Raw genomic sequence first — 16,506 nt, 5'->3', positions numbered from 1 at the left:
GCTGATAGCGATGACCGCCGCGCTCAGGTACAGCTCTGAGTGTGTGTGTGTGTGTGTGTGCCCTCTGAGCCCACCCTTCATGTTATGGGCCCGTGCCCGAGCTGACTGGTTATCCCCCTGCTCCTGCCTGAGTCCACACAGAGGATTTAACGTGGCAGCCGCAGGTTTGCGAGGCCACCGAGTCCCCTCCCCTGGTCTCTATGCTCTGTTTCACCTGGTTCTCCGTCCTCTTGCCCCTGTTTTTCCCCCGTTCTTCCTCCAACCCTCCTAGTTTTTCCATGTGGCTGAGCATGAAATAGGAGGGGGGTGACTCACATACTGTGGCTGGTGTACGGAGGGTTGTAGCTCTGCTGCTCCATTCCGGATCCCCCTTCAATTTAGCCTGGTGATGAGGGATGCAGAATGGGATCTCTCACTACCGGAAGATTCCACCGCAGATGCTAAATTGGCAATAAAACTAAAATAAAACTAAATACAATATGATCACAGGAAAACTTATTCAGATAAGGCCTCGGATGAGTTTTTCCTTTTGTATTAAAAACAGCTCTGAGTAATATTCAAGTTAGCCGTGATTTATTGTGACATTTAGTAGATTTTCCCAGAGCACGCGGCGCGGGCCAGGCAGCACCCATGGGAATCTCCCACCTCACGCTACACGGTGAACATTCTGCATTTGTCCGGCAATCTGTAATTTATTGGATCTCATCTGTCCGGGGCTTTGATTTATATATTGATTTGAAAAATAAATAAAAGTGATAGGAACCTGCATTTGGGGTGTAATGATGGACTGTGTCGACACGCAGGAGTAGGTAGATATGAAACATTGGGAGGAAATTAGATATTATGCCCCCAAGACAAGTGCAGCCGGCAGCACATTCATTATTGGCTAGATATTTATTATTAAGAATTTCTCTTCTCATGAGTGACTACTGCGGCATATTCCGGCCCTGCTGCAGCTGCCAAAGCGGTGTGGGAGACGGTGTCTGTTCACTGTCTACATGAATTTGCATGCATGTGAACAAATGTTTTCTGCAAAATACAATAAGGTTTAGGTTGTCATGTCACACTCTTAATAATAAGACATGTGCAATTTACACACAGAAACGGTAATGCACAAGCTCCTAGGTGAAATGCATGAGGTGAAACGTACATGCACATGTACACAAAGCCACGATCTTGTTCATACAATGCACAAACTCCAACTCCATATTTCAGACAGATACAACTGAACTCACTGAAGCCGTGCTGGAAAATACTAAACAGCTGCAAAGAAAAAACACTCTAAACTCCTTGCCAGGACTTCCACCGGAGCTCTGCACCAGTTTTAATCACAGCACAGTGAATTTCAAACAGCAGCGTAGCGAAGGGCCGCTGTCCAACCTTCCAGAATTTCTATTTCATTTTTTTCCCTCCCTCCCACCTCTCCGCTCTAATCCACTTCAATTATGTTTCCTCCCATTTCTCCTGATCACTTTACAGCTCAACAGCACCTGTGCTAATTGTAATGGCGATGATCGCTGATATGTTTTGCATCCTTAAAGGACTTTGCGAGGGGGGGGACGATAGATAAACATCTAGCCCCGGGGCTTTTTGGGAAGCGCGGCTCAGCCTAGCAGATGGCCATCATATTATATGAGGAGAGCTCCTCGCAGAGGCTGGGGTATGGGTGGCTGGGTGTAATGAGTCTGAGGTAGCAGGAGGAGGAGGAGGAGGTGGGGAGTGGGGCTGATGTGGAGGGTGCATGGAGGGAAGGAAGGAAGGAAGGAAAGGAAAGGAAATGAGGAGAGATGGACTCCAGGAAAGAATGAAATAAAGGCAACGGATATACGCGAAGAAGAAAGAAAAGTAGTCATCATAAAGACAACAATTAGTTTCATGCTTGGGACGTACAACATGGCCGGCTTTCATGCTAACGTGCCATCCTACTTATCAATACGATGCTGAAGAGAATTATACGGGAAATAAAATCCTCAACCAGCTGAATACACAACAGAATATAAAGTAAATGATTTGATTGGGTAGCGGCTGTGCTCGAGCATTTGTTTAAACAGGATTTGATTGGCTGGTGCCTCCTTCTCCGAAATGAAAAGTGGAACTCTTCTCAACTTCTGCCAATGGCAGTTGCAAAGAGACACAACAAATCGACTGGAGGGATGGAGCTACGATATAAAGGTCCCACTGATAAACACGCTCGACTCATCACAAGTCTGTGTCAGCTGTCAATCATGACATTTCACCTATAGCATTAATAATTACTGTATTTTTGGCTTTTCAGTTTATACATGTCCAACTTGATAACCTAGAGGAGGGGAGTTATATGCCATGGGGCCAATCGAGAAGCTTTGGCTTCACTTTTGGGTAGCAGTCGTGTCGTACATCTCTGTTTACAGACTATGGGCTGAACTGTCTTATTTATCCCACAGACGTGACAATGGTATCTGATCTAACTATTGGCAAGCAGAGATTCAAAAAGAAAAATATAAGAAGTTACTCTTTCGCTCTTTAAATACTAACAGATGCTTTTAACTGACAATATTCAGCCACTGTGTGTGTGTGTGTGTGTTTGTGTGTGTCTCTGAGTGGCTGTGTATCCCTCCCCAAGAACAGACTGCACCCATAATGAATGGGCTGCAAGTTCTCCGCACTGTAGCTCTATGAGGTCGGATCACATTATATAGCATTTGCATATTTTAAAGCAGTCCTTCAGTTGATTGGATGATGATGAACTTTATATACATTTATTAAAACACAAATTCCACACATATTTTGATATCACAGCTTTATTACAACACCTAAAGCAATTTATGATATAAAAAGTTTTTTCTGGAACAATAAGAAAACAGCTGACTTCAGTGGAAAGTAAATGCCTGTGTGGTTTGGTGTTCTAACCGGGGTCAGCCTGCTTTGTTAGGTGGTGCTAAAAGACAAATGATGTCCTGTGCCTCGAGTTCAACTGGGCTTTCCCATCCCATAATGACCTTTCAGGGAGCTGGAGGAGAGTCGTTCCCATAGCGATGAGGCGGCGCTATTAACCGCACATCAAAAGGTGTTCATAATGACAAACAACTGTTTTAACGGGGGAGCGTGACCTCTCAGCCTCTAATGAACTGTCTCATTTGTCATCAATCATATAAACACTGTGTAATATTAATAACAAAATCTTGTGTCAAATCCTTTCCCCCATTTTGTGCGAGTGTGAAAAGTGAATCTGCAGCCAAACGAGAAGCATCCAAACCTTCTCTTCTGTTTTCAATTGAGTTACACGCTTCCAATCTGTGCAAGAAAAACTTAGCAGTCGCCAGTGTGTGTGTGTGTGTGTGTGTGTGTGTGTGTGTGTGTGTGTGTGCGTGCTGCTGTACTGCCAAAGGTTCCCTGAAGGAAAGCGGATCTATGTCAGTTTGTCATCACACACAAGCTGCCAGATTTTATGAAATACCAAATTACTAATTGGCCCAGCATTAGGTTTCCTGCCTAGAAGAGAGACAGTCATATCTGGGCCTCTATTAGGATCACAGGGAGCGCCACACACAGCCGCCGCCCGCTGAGCTGGCACGTCTCTGTCATTTCACACCGTGCCATGGCACCGACACAGGGAGATCATCAAGGACAAAAGACTTCTCGAACATTTCCAGCGTTTTCACAGGCCACGGAAACCTTCCTGTGATCGGGGTTTTTCGGTATTGGAGAAAGTCGATGGAGTAAAACCCAAACGATATGTTGGGAAATCTCCCTTCTTACCTGCTTAGGTCCATTGAATGTCAACCTGCAGGGTCAGCAGATGGTACAGAAGCACTGGGTTCTTGCTCCGGGGCACTTCAGCAGGGAAGACTCCAAGACTCCAACCAAGGTCAATAGGCAGCAGTTTTCATCAGTCAGCGACCTTGCACCTCAGAACACTAATTCATATTTAATGTATAAATGGTCGGCCCTTTATCGTACGACTCTGTGCTAACGCGTTTACCATCAAAACATATGTTGATTAAACCAACAGTGTAAACTACAGAATGTCAAAATGAAGCTGTAATGACCGTCCACTTTTATAACGACTCTGGAACCGGAGGTAAATTTCACATTGCTCTTCAAGAGTTTTAAACCTGGAACCAAACCCACAAGCTGCGATATGATCCAAAACATTTGATTCTGAGCACAACAGATATTGGGAAATAGAAAAGAAAGGCAATGGTTCAAGACTGTGTACATATTTTTTTAAGAGTGAAGGAACTCATCCCATAAACATTTGCTAACTTCCTCATTCTGACGACTTCAAGCGTATTTCTTTTTTAATTTAAGCCTGTTGTTAATGTAGTGTTAGGATGTGGTGTAGTATGTGTCTTGTAGCCATATAGCAGTTTATTAAGGGTCGTAAACTAGTTTTAATACCCAATCAGATCGTAGCTGATCATAGCTCACAGGATTTTTTCCAAGTGGGGTAAACATTTCCATGGAGACAGCAAGCTCCACCAATCAGAGATACACCTGAGGATTGTGGGTAGTGCAGTATTTCTCCTTTACACTGCAAATTAATCTTGTTTTTCTTAGAACGCAGTTGGTCTCATTTGGACTTGTGGCTTCTACAGGAGCAGATAACATTGTTTCACAGCCTTGTAGCAGGTGTGGTGGTCTACCTTGGATGGTTAAGATGGTACTGTTGATAACGAAAATCTCTATTTAGATATTGAATAAGATTTTTACTTCCGGCACCAATCTGTTGAGCTCTATTACAACCTACTGTCATCATATCTAATGCTGCACATTAAAATAGCCCAAATGTTGAACAGGAATATGTGCATGAAAAACAGTGAAGGAGGACAAATGCACTGGATTGTATCTTCCCCATTGAAAGCCGTTGCAAAGTGCACAGGTGTTATCAGTCAAATGACAGCACGGCCTTGGCACTCAGTGTGCAATCACCTGCTCACTACACAATAAAGTCAATGTGTTACTTTTAGAAACACTCACGAGGGAACAGAACAAAGAAAAATATAAAACTTAGGTTTTTTTTGCTAAGGAAGCAGGTGTGAGCTTCATCACCATTAAGAGACAGTGCAGCCAGGCGTTCATGTGAATGACACACACACAATACTGCTTAGATCCAAATGCGTAGAACAGCCCTGGAAGAGTGAAGACTTGTGTTTATTTTCTGTCTAGTAGTGCTATCGTTGTTTTTTTCCTGGACTCCTAATCAAACAGGCCCGAGGCCTCTGAATGGATAAACACACAGAGTTTGGCAACATTTCAACTCTTCTCCCAAGTGGTGCAAGGGGAAAGGATAAGGGTTGGATGGAGGGGGAAGAGAGAGAGAGCGAGAGAGAGGCAAGTGCGAGAGACCCAAACCTTAGACATGTCTTCACCTTGAGGTTTAATGATGTACACTTTGTCGCCATAGGGAAGATGTAAATAGATGCAAGTCCCCACAACAATAGTAAATTAATATACACACACGAATGAGTGATGAATGAATATCTCAATCTGTTTTATTGTCAAAAGGAGCCATAGTATTTCACCCCAAAATGTAATTAACATAATGGTAGTTGATGTACAGTGTGATCACATTCCCCTAAAGGTCCCCATATGATGACACAACAAATATTTTTCATGATTTCTATTAGAGTCATCTAACAAATCCACTCTGAAAAACGCCACTTTCATAAAGACAAATATCATCTTAATCAATTTTCTGTCATAGTTCTGGCTTGTGCGGAGACAAACAAGTCTTTGTCGGTGTGTTTTCTTTAAGGATGAGGATCGAACATTCATTTCAGACACGACACAACACGTCTGTTCAGACCTTTTCCTTCCAAATGTTAGTTTTTTTCTCCAAGGATTTTAGTGCACACATCATTTCCAGTGCAAAACTGTGCGATTTGGTTTGCTAAGGCGCAGGCTTCCCTTTGGAGAGTCCTCAAGTTGTTGGTGTTGTCCTCCTTGACGTTGGGAATGATTTCCGCGGGGCTCTGAGGCTTCGCTTTCTAAGAGCCCTTCAGCCATTGATCCCCTTTAACAGTTACAGTTCCTTCAATCTGCTGCAGATAAGAGTCGTTTCAGATGGTTCTACACCGGTGGTGTACTTACACAGACAGGATACAGAAACTCCATCACCCATCATAATTATATCAAGTCATCCATTGCTGAGGCTGATTGGTCGTCAAACCCTGTATACCCATCCGTGGCTCAGTGTTGGTGGTGATGAGGCTCAGGCACAGGGCTCAGCATATCCCCCTGATACAGGGGAGGGCAACTCTACGTCTGAACAGACGTATAGTCTGCCTCTGCACGACTTCCACGATGCCTGTGGGCGCCTCCTATACATTTTGTGAAAGAAATTGAACTTTCTTTCCAGTGAGCAGCCAGCTCTTGAGGTCCTTGATGGAGGGCAGCTTCATTTTATCTCTGTTTTTACTGTAAACATTCAGGAAGATGCCGAACAGCACCAGAAGGCCGCCCCAGATGTACCTGCAGAGGGGATGATGGATAGTTTAGATATTTCAAAAGGGATTGGATAATGGTGACGTAATAATTGCACATGCAGTATAAAGTAGGTTTCAACAGGAGGATCATGAAAATAATCTGTTTCCTATTAGATGTTTTAAAGGCACCCTTTAAAGTATTGGCGTTGTTGACTAATTATTGCGCTATCTACCAATGTTGTTAAAAGTGGGTTCCTGTTCTTGTGCACATGCACGGCTACATTAATGAAGGAATATACATTCTTGAAAATGGTTTCACTCATCTACAGGAATGTATACATAGGTGAACTAAGTTAAACGCAGAAGCTTCTGCATGGGCCTTTAAAGTCGTTGACTGGTTTGATGAGTATAAAATAGATTCAAAACGGATGTGTTCTTGCTCTCCAGTGTGATAATCAAAATGCACCATGAGGGAAAATAAAACTGTGTTGCATCAGTCTAATAACATGACTATTGAAGAAGGAATGCAGCTGCTGTGGTGGTTTGTGGTCGCTCAGCACCTTGTAAAGACAGTTGATGTTGATTTAGTTTTGTGCTGGATTTCCCTTTAATGTGGAAAGTCACAACTTCTTTTAAGTTCCTCCCCCCCCCCCCCCGACATGCCCAAGACTTCCTGACAGTACTGCTGTTGCAAAGACTCAATTACAATCTGGCTACTTCTATGACGGCGTAAAAACACGATGTTTGCATCTTTTGATTCAACCCATATTCTAATCACAGCCTTTTGGCTTAGCGAGCTGTACAGAGACGGATGTTTTCACTATATAACTGATGCCTGTGACAATCCAAGATGGCAGCATGTCAGTCCACATTAACGTTAGTGTGGTTGTTTTTACTGTAGCGTTTAAATAAATTAAAATTCATAGTGAATGCTGTATTTTTTAAACTTCTGTCCTGGACCATCTAATTAAAAGATTCAACTCTGACACACACACAGTCAGGATTAAATTACTGATATGTCGCCTTTTAATTCTTAACTAATAGGAATGTATTTAAAATTAGTTTTCAGATATTTAGAACTATATTTCAAAATTCTAAAATGCAACAGTAACTACTGATAGTTATATTAATTCTAGAGGCAACATGTAAGTTATCTTATACCTGATGAGTTTTTGATATAAAAAGGAACTGCCTCTACTCAACCTATAATTGTAGATATCTTAAATAACCGAATGAAATAATGTGCTATTTAAGGTTTTATATAAAATATGCAAATTCTGGATTTAAAATGAAATGTATGTTTTTCTAAAGATAAATTGAACATAAGAAAATACATGCAAGTTGAGGAAGGCATGTTGACGTGCAGAAAATAATATGCAAATTAGGAAACGTGTTCAAAAAGTAGATGCAAATTAGGGTGACATTTCCTGAAATGGTTTGTTGGAAATTCAAAATTACATTTTGACATGTTGAAAAAATACATGCAAATTAGGATGACATATCCCAAAAGTATATGCAAATCAGGGTATGAGATCCAGATCCTTTTTTCAATCAGTGGACAGTATAGATATCTGTAATGTTCGAAAAAGTGAAAAAGAAATTACTACTATTGATGATTAGATATCAGTAAATCAAACTCTGACTAGTCGAAATGTAATGTCTCCTTGTGAACATATTTATCTTATTCTGTCAAAACTATTTTACAGATATCTCAAATTACACATATCTCAATCGACATGTTTCTGGTGCCGATGGTGGTATTGCTTGTTATGTGAAACCAAAATATCATGTCAGGGTAGCTGTGTCGGAATCAATTTGCAAGCAACAGAATTTTTGGCAGTGAATGTGGAAATTGCAAAGAGACTCTGTACCGCCTGTGTCTTATGGGCCTCACTCTATTTCAAATGATGGATAGGAGCCTTTAGAGCATCTTTTTCTTGGTCTAATACTTTTCAGATAGTGATCTTAACTTGGATTGGCTGAGCCAGTATCTGATGCTTTTAAATCTTTCTGTGATTCTGTCAAACTCACTCAGTTGATTAACTCAACTCATCCAAATCTTAAGTGGTCTGAGACGTCCACCTTTTTTGTAAAGATCCTTTTCCGCTTGTCAAAAAACCCACTGACATGTAGCTTTGGTCTGCGGTGGGACTGGATACCATATGCGTTCACTTCCAGGTCAAAAGACTGTGTAGTACAACCAGGTGTTTATCGAGTCTGGCTCCATTCGGCAGAGATGGAAACATGTCACCGAAGTAAACATGCTAATTTGTTCTTCATCTCTCTATTTTGCCCGTCTAGACGCTGACACTGCACCTTTTCAGGCACAACGTTATGATGCGCATCAAACTTCTGGCAGTTGGCACATAAATAGCCATGAGTGTTTGTGCCCTAATTGTTTTTTTTACATCTTGGGAACAATGTGCAACAGCAGGGATTTTTTTTTTGTATCGCGCAAGATGCTAAACTGGCAAGACATGGAGGTTCCTGACACCTTGGTGTCCAGTAACTTGACTTGGTGCAAGAAAAAAGACTCAAAGGCAAATTCCTCTTTTAGCACAGAGATAGGAATCAATCACCTTTTTAAGTGTGTTTGACGGCATTAAAAAAAACTATTGGACTCACATATTTCGGTAAAAAACAGGTTAGGATTGAGCTGATTCCTCATGTGGAGATAACCATAGCATTCTTTTGGTTTCATGCAAATCAGACTTCAGATGAAAAATATTCATAACTCAGCTGCAATTAAGTTGGTAAATGATATTTCTATTGCACTTGTCCACCATGTCAGCAAACCTGGGGAAAGCTACCACTAGCTACTGGAGGATAGAAGATTCTGTTTTGGTTGAGCAGTGGCAGAGGTAAACATACAAAATGTTGTGTTTTGCCAAACCAGTAATTGGCTGATAATACATGAACTGAAAATAAATCTGTTGGTTAAAATGTAAACTGCAGTCATGGAAGGGACTGAGAGTTCACTGGAGGGCAAACACAAGCTAGAGGGAGAATGAAGGTGGCCATTAGAACAACCAAAAGTTTGTTGTGTCTTGTGAATATGCATGTTTAAAGTCATGATGGAGAAATAGAGCAGGAGAGGTACTGGGAAAAACAAGACCCTTTGGACAGAGCAGAGGATTTTAGGTTGTGAGCGAGACGTTGAAGGACAAGAAGAAAGAGCAGCGGAGTAGTCAAGGTCTCTAAATGGACTAAGGACATAAAAACCAGGGTCAGGGATGCCAAACAAAGTTGTATTTGTCCAAGAAGAGGTCAGCAGTCACACTGTAGACTCACTTTTAACAAGGAGAAAACAGATTCAAGTCAAAAGGTGTCGGTACTTACTGAAAAGTGAAAGGTTTTGTGAAGAACATGAAGGAAAGCACGATCGTCATGGCCTTTCTCCCGGTGGTCACTGCAAAGGAGGAAAACATGTGTGTTACCGTCAGTGCCAGTTGATAATGTGTCTTCTACTTTACAAATAGAAAACAAAAGCTCCACAGAGGTAACTTTCTGGGTGATGAGAGAAATGTGTAACTGTGAAATAGTGAGAAATTCTGTTCATTAATTACAATTATATCAACCAAACATGCAGAGTCCATCTGCTCCACACAAATTCATTTGAATTTCACTAAAGAAATATTGCTCTGGAGCCTGTGGAGTATTTTCAATGTGGTCAATGTAACCTGTTTATGTTAAAATGCATTTAAGATTTAATATCCTACACTCGATCTTAAAAATACTACCATTATTGTAAAATGGTGTGCATTGTTTTATTGCAGATGATCATCTTTGTATGTGAACTATACCAGTTCCATATTTAAACAATGGCACTGATTTGTAACGACTTTTTTCCCTGTGGCAAAAAAAAGAAAAGAACGCTTGACACGTTGTTCCTCTGACCTGTGACTGCGACCAGGGCACCAAACAGCTTGATCAAGGCCAGCACGAAAGAGATGCCAAAATAACCCGTGAGAGAGAAGAAGAATGCGTAACCATACGTCACCACAGGATGCTGGGAGGGAGGCAAATAAAAGTAAATAAAGTACAATGAACACAGCTGATGCAGAATAATACATTCTATATAATAAACCTAATTTAAAAAAGCAACTACACAAGAAAAGTAAAACATTTTGCTCTATTATAATCATATTGTATAACATAAGATTTCAGCAAAGAGACAAGCTCCAGTCCGTCAACTGAAAGAAACACAGACACATAATTGACATCTGCGATAACACAGTCTGTCTGCAGCTCCACAAAGTACCAAGGGTACATACTCGTTTTATCCGCGGCTATATTCACCTCTGAGCAGAATGCCACTGCTGTGCCCAGCCCACCCACACAGAGCAGGCCTGTCAGTATGTAGACAAAACCGATGGAGTACGAATACAGCACCTGTCAACACGATACCATGTGTTCAGTGAGGGACATCACACAGGTTTACAACAGTCAAGTTGAGCTCCATATTCTGCATTCATCTCAAATATTTGGGTGCATACATCTACTAAACATGTATATTGTATGTAGAGTGTACCATTTCAGAGTTGGAGCCGTTGTGGAGTTTCATGGCTTTCTCCTGCACGTTTCCTATGGCCGCGTCTGCACACAGTGCCAGGGAGATGAGGAGAACACCTGTATAACAAACATGCACACATGGAAATTAATAAAGGATAACCTACATAGGGTATCTGAGGTGAGCTGGGCTGGCAAAATAAGTTAAGGCAATGTAACACTTATACTTATATACTGCATATATTTTAAGACAACGTGTATATTAGATTGCTTGGATTTTAATACAAATAAATTATGTTTTCGTGCATCATAATACTAAATATATAGTATAACCTATTTCTATATGCAATCTCCACAAGACTAAATATTCTTTATATTGACCGACTAGAAAAAATAATCTTTAGTTTTTGTTCTGATAAAACAAACTGTCTTGTAGCAGCAGCTGCCTGCAGTCTCTATCTGCACAGTCACGTCTTAGTTTTGTTATAACAGCCCAGCCACATGTAATCTAACCCTGAGAATACAGCAGGGTGATGCGAGTCTTTCTTTGTCAGTTGTGATAGTATTATATCATTAATGTGAAACCAGTGGAATCTCCTGTTGGATCTGGGAGATGTTACCTGTGACGTTGAAGCTTGGGGCCACTTTGCTGTCGGCTAGTGTAAACCAGATGAGTCCAAGACTCATGCACACGGCAGCAGACACATCAGCCAGATTATAGCGTTTACCTGGAACACAGACAATATCTTTATATGACAACTGTGTAATCAGGAAAAAACTAATTCCCCAAATCCCAACATCTTTGTATGTAGAAAAGATTTGTGTTTGCTGAAAAAAAGGGGGCTATGTAAAAAATCATTTTCAAATCAGATTCAGGTGAGTCAGATTTCATACCTGCAGCTACAGTGTCACACAAAGTTGGCTGATGTTAACAAATGCATTTATTTTTCTCTCCGGAGCTATTTTTCACCAATACTAATATTCTCTACACATGCACAATTTTCGTTTGTAACAAATACAATTGTTATAAATATATTATTGGCCTTATTGTTATTTTTTAATGGCTTACAGGTTTACCTAGGTTTATTTACAACAGGAGACTTTAGAATTATTTTTAGACATTATTTTACAAGCTCGACCCTAATTTGAGCCCATTATATTTTTTTGTATAAGTTGACATCGAGTCAGGTCATATTGTAGCTTTCCAAAGTTTTTGAAATGGGCACTTTCCAAAACTCCAAGTTTCAGTGATTGTGCGTGTAACAATGCACAAAAAAGCGGTGTAAAAGAAGTGAGGGGGAAAAAAACAACAGGATGAAGGAGTCTTTCAAAAAACAAAAAAAGCTGACTGATGGATGCCTTGAGGTTGACACAGGGACGCAGCATCAGGTTGCCGATGGTCGGCTTTGATTCCCTGACTCGCCTTTGAAGGGCCTCACATCAGATGCAAACCTACACCCGTACCTCCATCCCTCTCTCCCCACTCTCTTTCCTCTTTGCATTCTAAGTGAACAAATTCTGTTTTCCACTTGAGCCCTTGAGGGACCACGGACTTCACATCTAACCATCTTGAAAGAAACGGAAAAAGGCAAAAAAGAAAAATGCTGAAAACATGTCTGACGTTGAGGACACAGAACCTTGAGAAGCCCAGCGTGAGGATGAAAGGACAGGCGGAACCAAGAGCAGGGAGAGACAGAGAGTACCGCCGACCGGCCTCTGACAGACAAAACAACAGTCGTGCATAAAAAGAAGGTACCGAGAGTTGAAAGGTGGTCATCGCTTCAAAGAAACCACGTGCAGTGGCTGAAATGAGGTCTAAGATTAGTCTTCTCCAAAACTCAACTCTGTCAACTCTCTGGTCAGCTCAACCAGCAGTGACAAAAAAAAGGATATCAGCGTATTAACTAATGATGCAATCTTCATTTTCTTTTATTCTTTCGATTAAAAGAAAACACAGTTTACCTTCTTTTAAAGAACTTGGATTATGAGAAACAATTTCCCTTTATATATCATTCCAAGTCAATCCAGTGTATATGATGTACAGTGATATATGGACAGAAATGGATTAAGACATTCAGAATGACGTTTTCATCTGAATCTAAGATTTGTGGTTCCAAAGAAAATAAAAAATGTTTTTAAAATCTGATATAATATAAATACATCTTGTTCTACGGGATATTCCAGAAAGTAGAATTGTTGAAGTACAAGCAAAAGTTCATACATGTATGACGAAGTGCATATAAGTTCCGTGTAAAAATAAATAAATATGTATGTATTCAAATAAATATGTAGTAGAATCCCCTTACCTTGAATGAACACTCCTCCAATCATGACAGGTATGAGTTTACAGCACTTGAAGATGACCTGTGTGGGGTAGTTCAAGTAGCCCAGAGAAGTATTGGACAGGCCCATGGTTCCAACTGTCAGAAATGCTATGATCATATAGGTCTTCCCTGGTATCCTGGAAGACGGGAAAATATGAGGTAGTTGATAAGTGGTTTCCATCTTTAGCTTCAGTGTTGCTTCAGTAGATTTAAAGTAGCAAAAAGACATCGGACGTGCAGAGTTGCTAAGTGGTTGTAATTTCAGCGTTATGTTAAGATCGGATCCGTTTTTTATTATCAGAATAGGACGACTCATGTTAGAAAGAAAACGTACAGAAAAACATGTTCTTTATTTAGATTATCAAATGAACAATGAATCATAAATGTTTGTTTCGTGGCTGCTAGCACTATCATTAGCAACATGCATGCTGTTATGAAAAAGGCAGAATAAAACACCTTGTTGTATTAATTAGGCAGGTTGTTAATTTTTGTTTATGATTGATCATGCAGAAATAATCCTTAGTCTGACCCTTAAACATGCAGACCGGACGACTAAATCCTGAGCCGCACCGACAGGATAAACAACGTTACATACGAGTGACAGGGATCGAGGTGAATAAGTAAAAGAACAGGTTCTTTTGTTGGCTGTACCTTCTGCGTTTGTCCTGTGTGAGCTGAAGCTCCACTAATCCAAACATGGAGTAGAAGCCAAACTGGATCAGAGTGAGGTACCAACCAAAAGGCTTGAATCCTTCCACAGAAAATATCAGCTCCTGGAGGGAGGGACCGATAAAGAATAACATGCTTCTATCTTTCATCTTGTGAAATTCTGTCCATGCAAAAACAAACACACACACACACACCCTTCATTCCAGCACTTTCCCTTAACTGTAACAAGCTCTAACGGATTAATCCAAGATATTTTATCAAACTTTTGGTTGTGTTCATGTGCATGGACACTCGCTCTAGTATGGTATATCTAGTATCTCTCAGTTTGTGTTGTGTTGAAGTTATTTGTTACCTGCAGGTATCCGTAGATGAGGTAAAAGAGGAAAACTCCAGCCACACAAATCAAAAACTGTGTAGCAGTGCTGAAGTTGCTCAGGTTGATTCCCAGAACCCTCAGCTCCTCCACAGACTTTATGTGGGGTGACATCACTTCTGTTGACGACGGGACTGAAATGGAAATGTGCTTCCGTGAACTGTTGTAGCTCACGATGCCATATTTGGCACTCATTGTGTTCAAAGCTGCTGAGACCTGTGGGAACATGGAGAGATATTTTACAACGATCATCTTAGACGTCACAGCTTGGATCTTAAGTTACAACAGGGCTCAGAAGCTAAAAAAGCAGCTTTGTAATTCTTGTAGATTAGCTTCATGGTGATTAGCATTAGATCCACGTCTAGATCTAGATCCACCTCAGCCAAACAATCCTATATATGTTTGATCTTTTTCAAGATCAATAATGTTGTAATGTTATGAAAAAAAAACATCCTGGTTCGGTTACTTTAACCAGGTCTTCCTCAAATGTTAGTTAGTTTATTGTCCCAGAGAAGGGAAAATCACATAACTGCACATTTCCCTTCACCCCCACCAAGCACTTCCTATGCAAAAGAAACTAACAGAGCAACACTTCGCAAACAACACACATCATACGATAACAAACAAGGACATCTAATTAACATGAAGCACTGACTGAAGGTAAATAGCTGGGTTAGCGATGGTTCCAGGCTTTTGTCAAAGCGGGCCCTGTTGCAGCTTATTGACATTAACCTGTGTCCTGGTAGCATTGTGTTAAAGTGGCAGCTGAGTGAGTTATGCCATGCACTATTTGGAAAATGGCCTTACAATTGGGTTAAGAGAGGCGTGTGAAACAACCCATCATTGGCAGCAGATTGGTTTTGCATGTTAAGTTTTGTCTAGATATTCACAGAGAGCATTTGATGGATGCCTCCCCGGCAGCTTCCCTCCACCAAGTTAGATGCAAACCAACTCAATACTTTAAATCATAATCCACAAAGAGACACTCGTTATAAAATATCTGGTAAACAGTTTCTTCAGTGCAGACATCGCAAACTTAAGAGATGCATAAACCACGTGCATGTAACTGCATCATGACACATGGGACAGAGCAGATGTCATGTTTCCCCTACATGCCTGGAAATCATTGACTGTCATTGTGAAATCCAGGTGGAGATCTTCTCTATCAGTTCAGTATGTGCTGTCCTGTGTGTTGCAAGTATGTCGTGTCATTAGCTCTGGATCTCAATACAAACGTGAGGGAAACGAGTGTGTGGTCATCATTAGTCCAGTTTCACACACGTTATGTTCGTTTAACATCCGGAGCCGCTGCATCACTTTAAACTAATCATCCACCGATTTGTAGCTTTTTACAAACCAGTGTGAGCATTTAGCACGAGTAGCATGTTTTTACAAGGAACATGACGTTTAGCTAAGCTACATGGAGCAGCCGCTTGCTAACTCCTTAGCTTACGACAAGCTAGCATATATTAACCCCCTAAAACAAGCGGCGAGCCAGTAATCGATGTCAGGCGAATGATACGATGACTGGTATCGACTTGTCTCATCGCTGCCTTTAATTTCTCACCCCAAACAACAAGGCTAGGACAGAGAGCTCGCTACCTGCAACACCACTTCCGGGTTTCTCAACGTTCGCTTATCCTCTTCTTCAGAGGCGACATTAAGTTTCCTGGACCCTCCGGCTTCATCTTTCGTGTTTTCCAAACCTCGTCTTGTTTTTTTCTTTTCAGTGACACACGGCAAACATCACACACACGCACAAACACACATAGAGAGTAGGGGGGGGAGGTGCTAGCCTCGGTTAGCTTGCAGGAAGCTGCCCCGGCACCCGCTGCAGTCGCACAAACAGCCAACAACTTCCGCCCCAATGCGACCTCTGACCTGTGATGCTATTGGTCCGCCGGGCCACACAATGGCTACAGGTTAATGGATGGACACTCTGGTGAGGTGGCGTGAGTCTGCAGCTGAGGAGAAGATGGTGTCAGGCAAAGACAGTTAAAGTGATGGAGGCGATGCTAGTTGACGCTAAAGGGCTGCTTGTTTTCCTCCATCTTGAGTTCACACGGTGAGTTGAAGTGTTTCGTGACACCAGCACGTGTGCACATCACCACAAGTTCATCAATCACATTTCTTTTCTACACGTGCATGCCTGTTATTGTGGAATTGCCCAATTTAAATCGAAACTTATAAAATTGTTATATTCAGATCACATTGTATACTCACA

The 16,506-nt window shown here is 41.2% G+C and overlaps 1 protein-coding gene across 1 annotated transcript; it reads right to left on the bottom strand.

Annotated features, from left to right (window-relative positions):
• Nucleotides 1-5,449: 5,449 nt before the first annotated feature.
• On the bottom strand, nt 5,450-16,166 carry slc35b3 (solute carrier family 35 member B3). Its single transcript, XM_053412742.1, has 10 exons — nt 15,885-16,166; nt 14,262-14,498; nt 13,892-14,013; nt 13,223-13,377; nt 11,537-11,644; nt 10,939-11,036; nt 10,707-10,799; nt 10,305-10,416; nt 9,747-9,816; nt 5,450-6,453 (listed from the first exon to the last, which is right to left on the bottom strand). The coding sequence occupies exons 2-10, from the start codon at nt 14,475-14,477 to the stop codon at nt 6,303-6,305; spliced, it is 1,125 nt and encodes a 374-aa protein (XP_053268717.1). The 5' UTR covers nt 14,478-14,498; nt 15,885-16,166; the 3' UTR covers nt 5,450-6,302.
• Nucleotides 16,167-16,506: the final 340 nt, after the last annotated feature.

This window comes from Pleuronectes platessa, chromosome 20 (assembly GCF_947347685.1).
Source record: "Pleuronectes platessa chromosome 20, fPlePla1.1, whole genome shotgun sequence".
Lineage (NCBI taxonomy): Eukaryota > Metazoa > Chordata > Actinopteri > Pleuronectiformes > Pleuronectidae > Pleuronectes > Pleuronectes platessa.
Note: the sequence above shows the minus strand (reverse complement) of the source record. Positions and strands in the feature narration are given on the sequence as shown.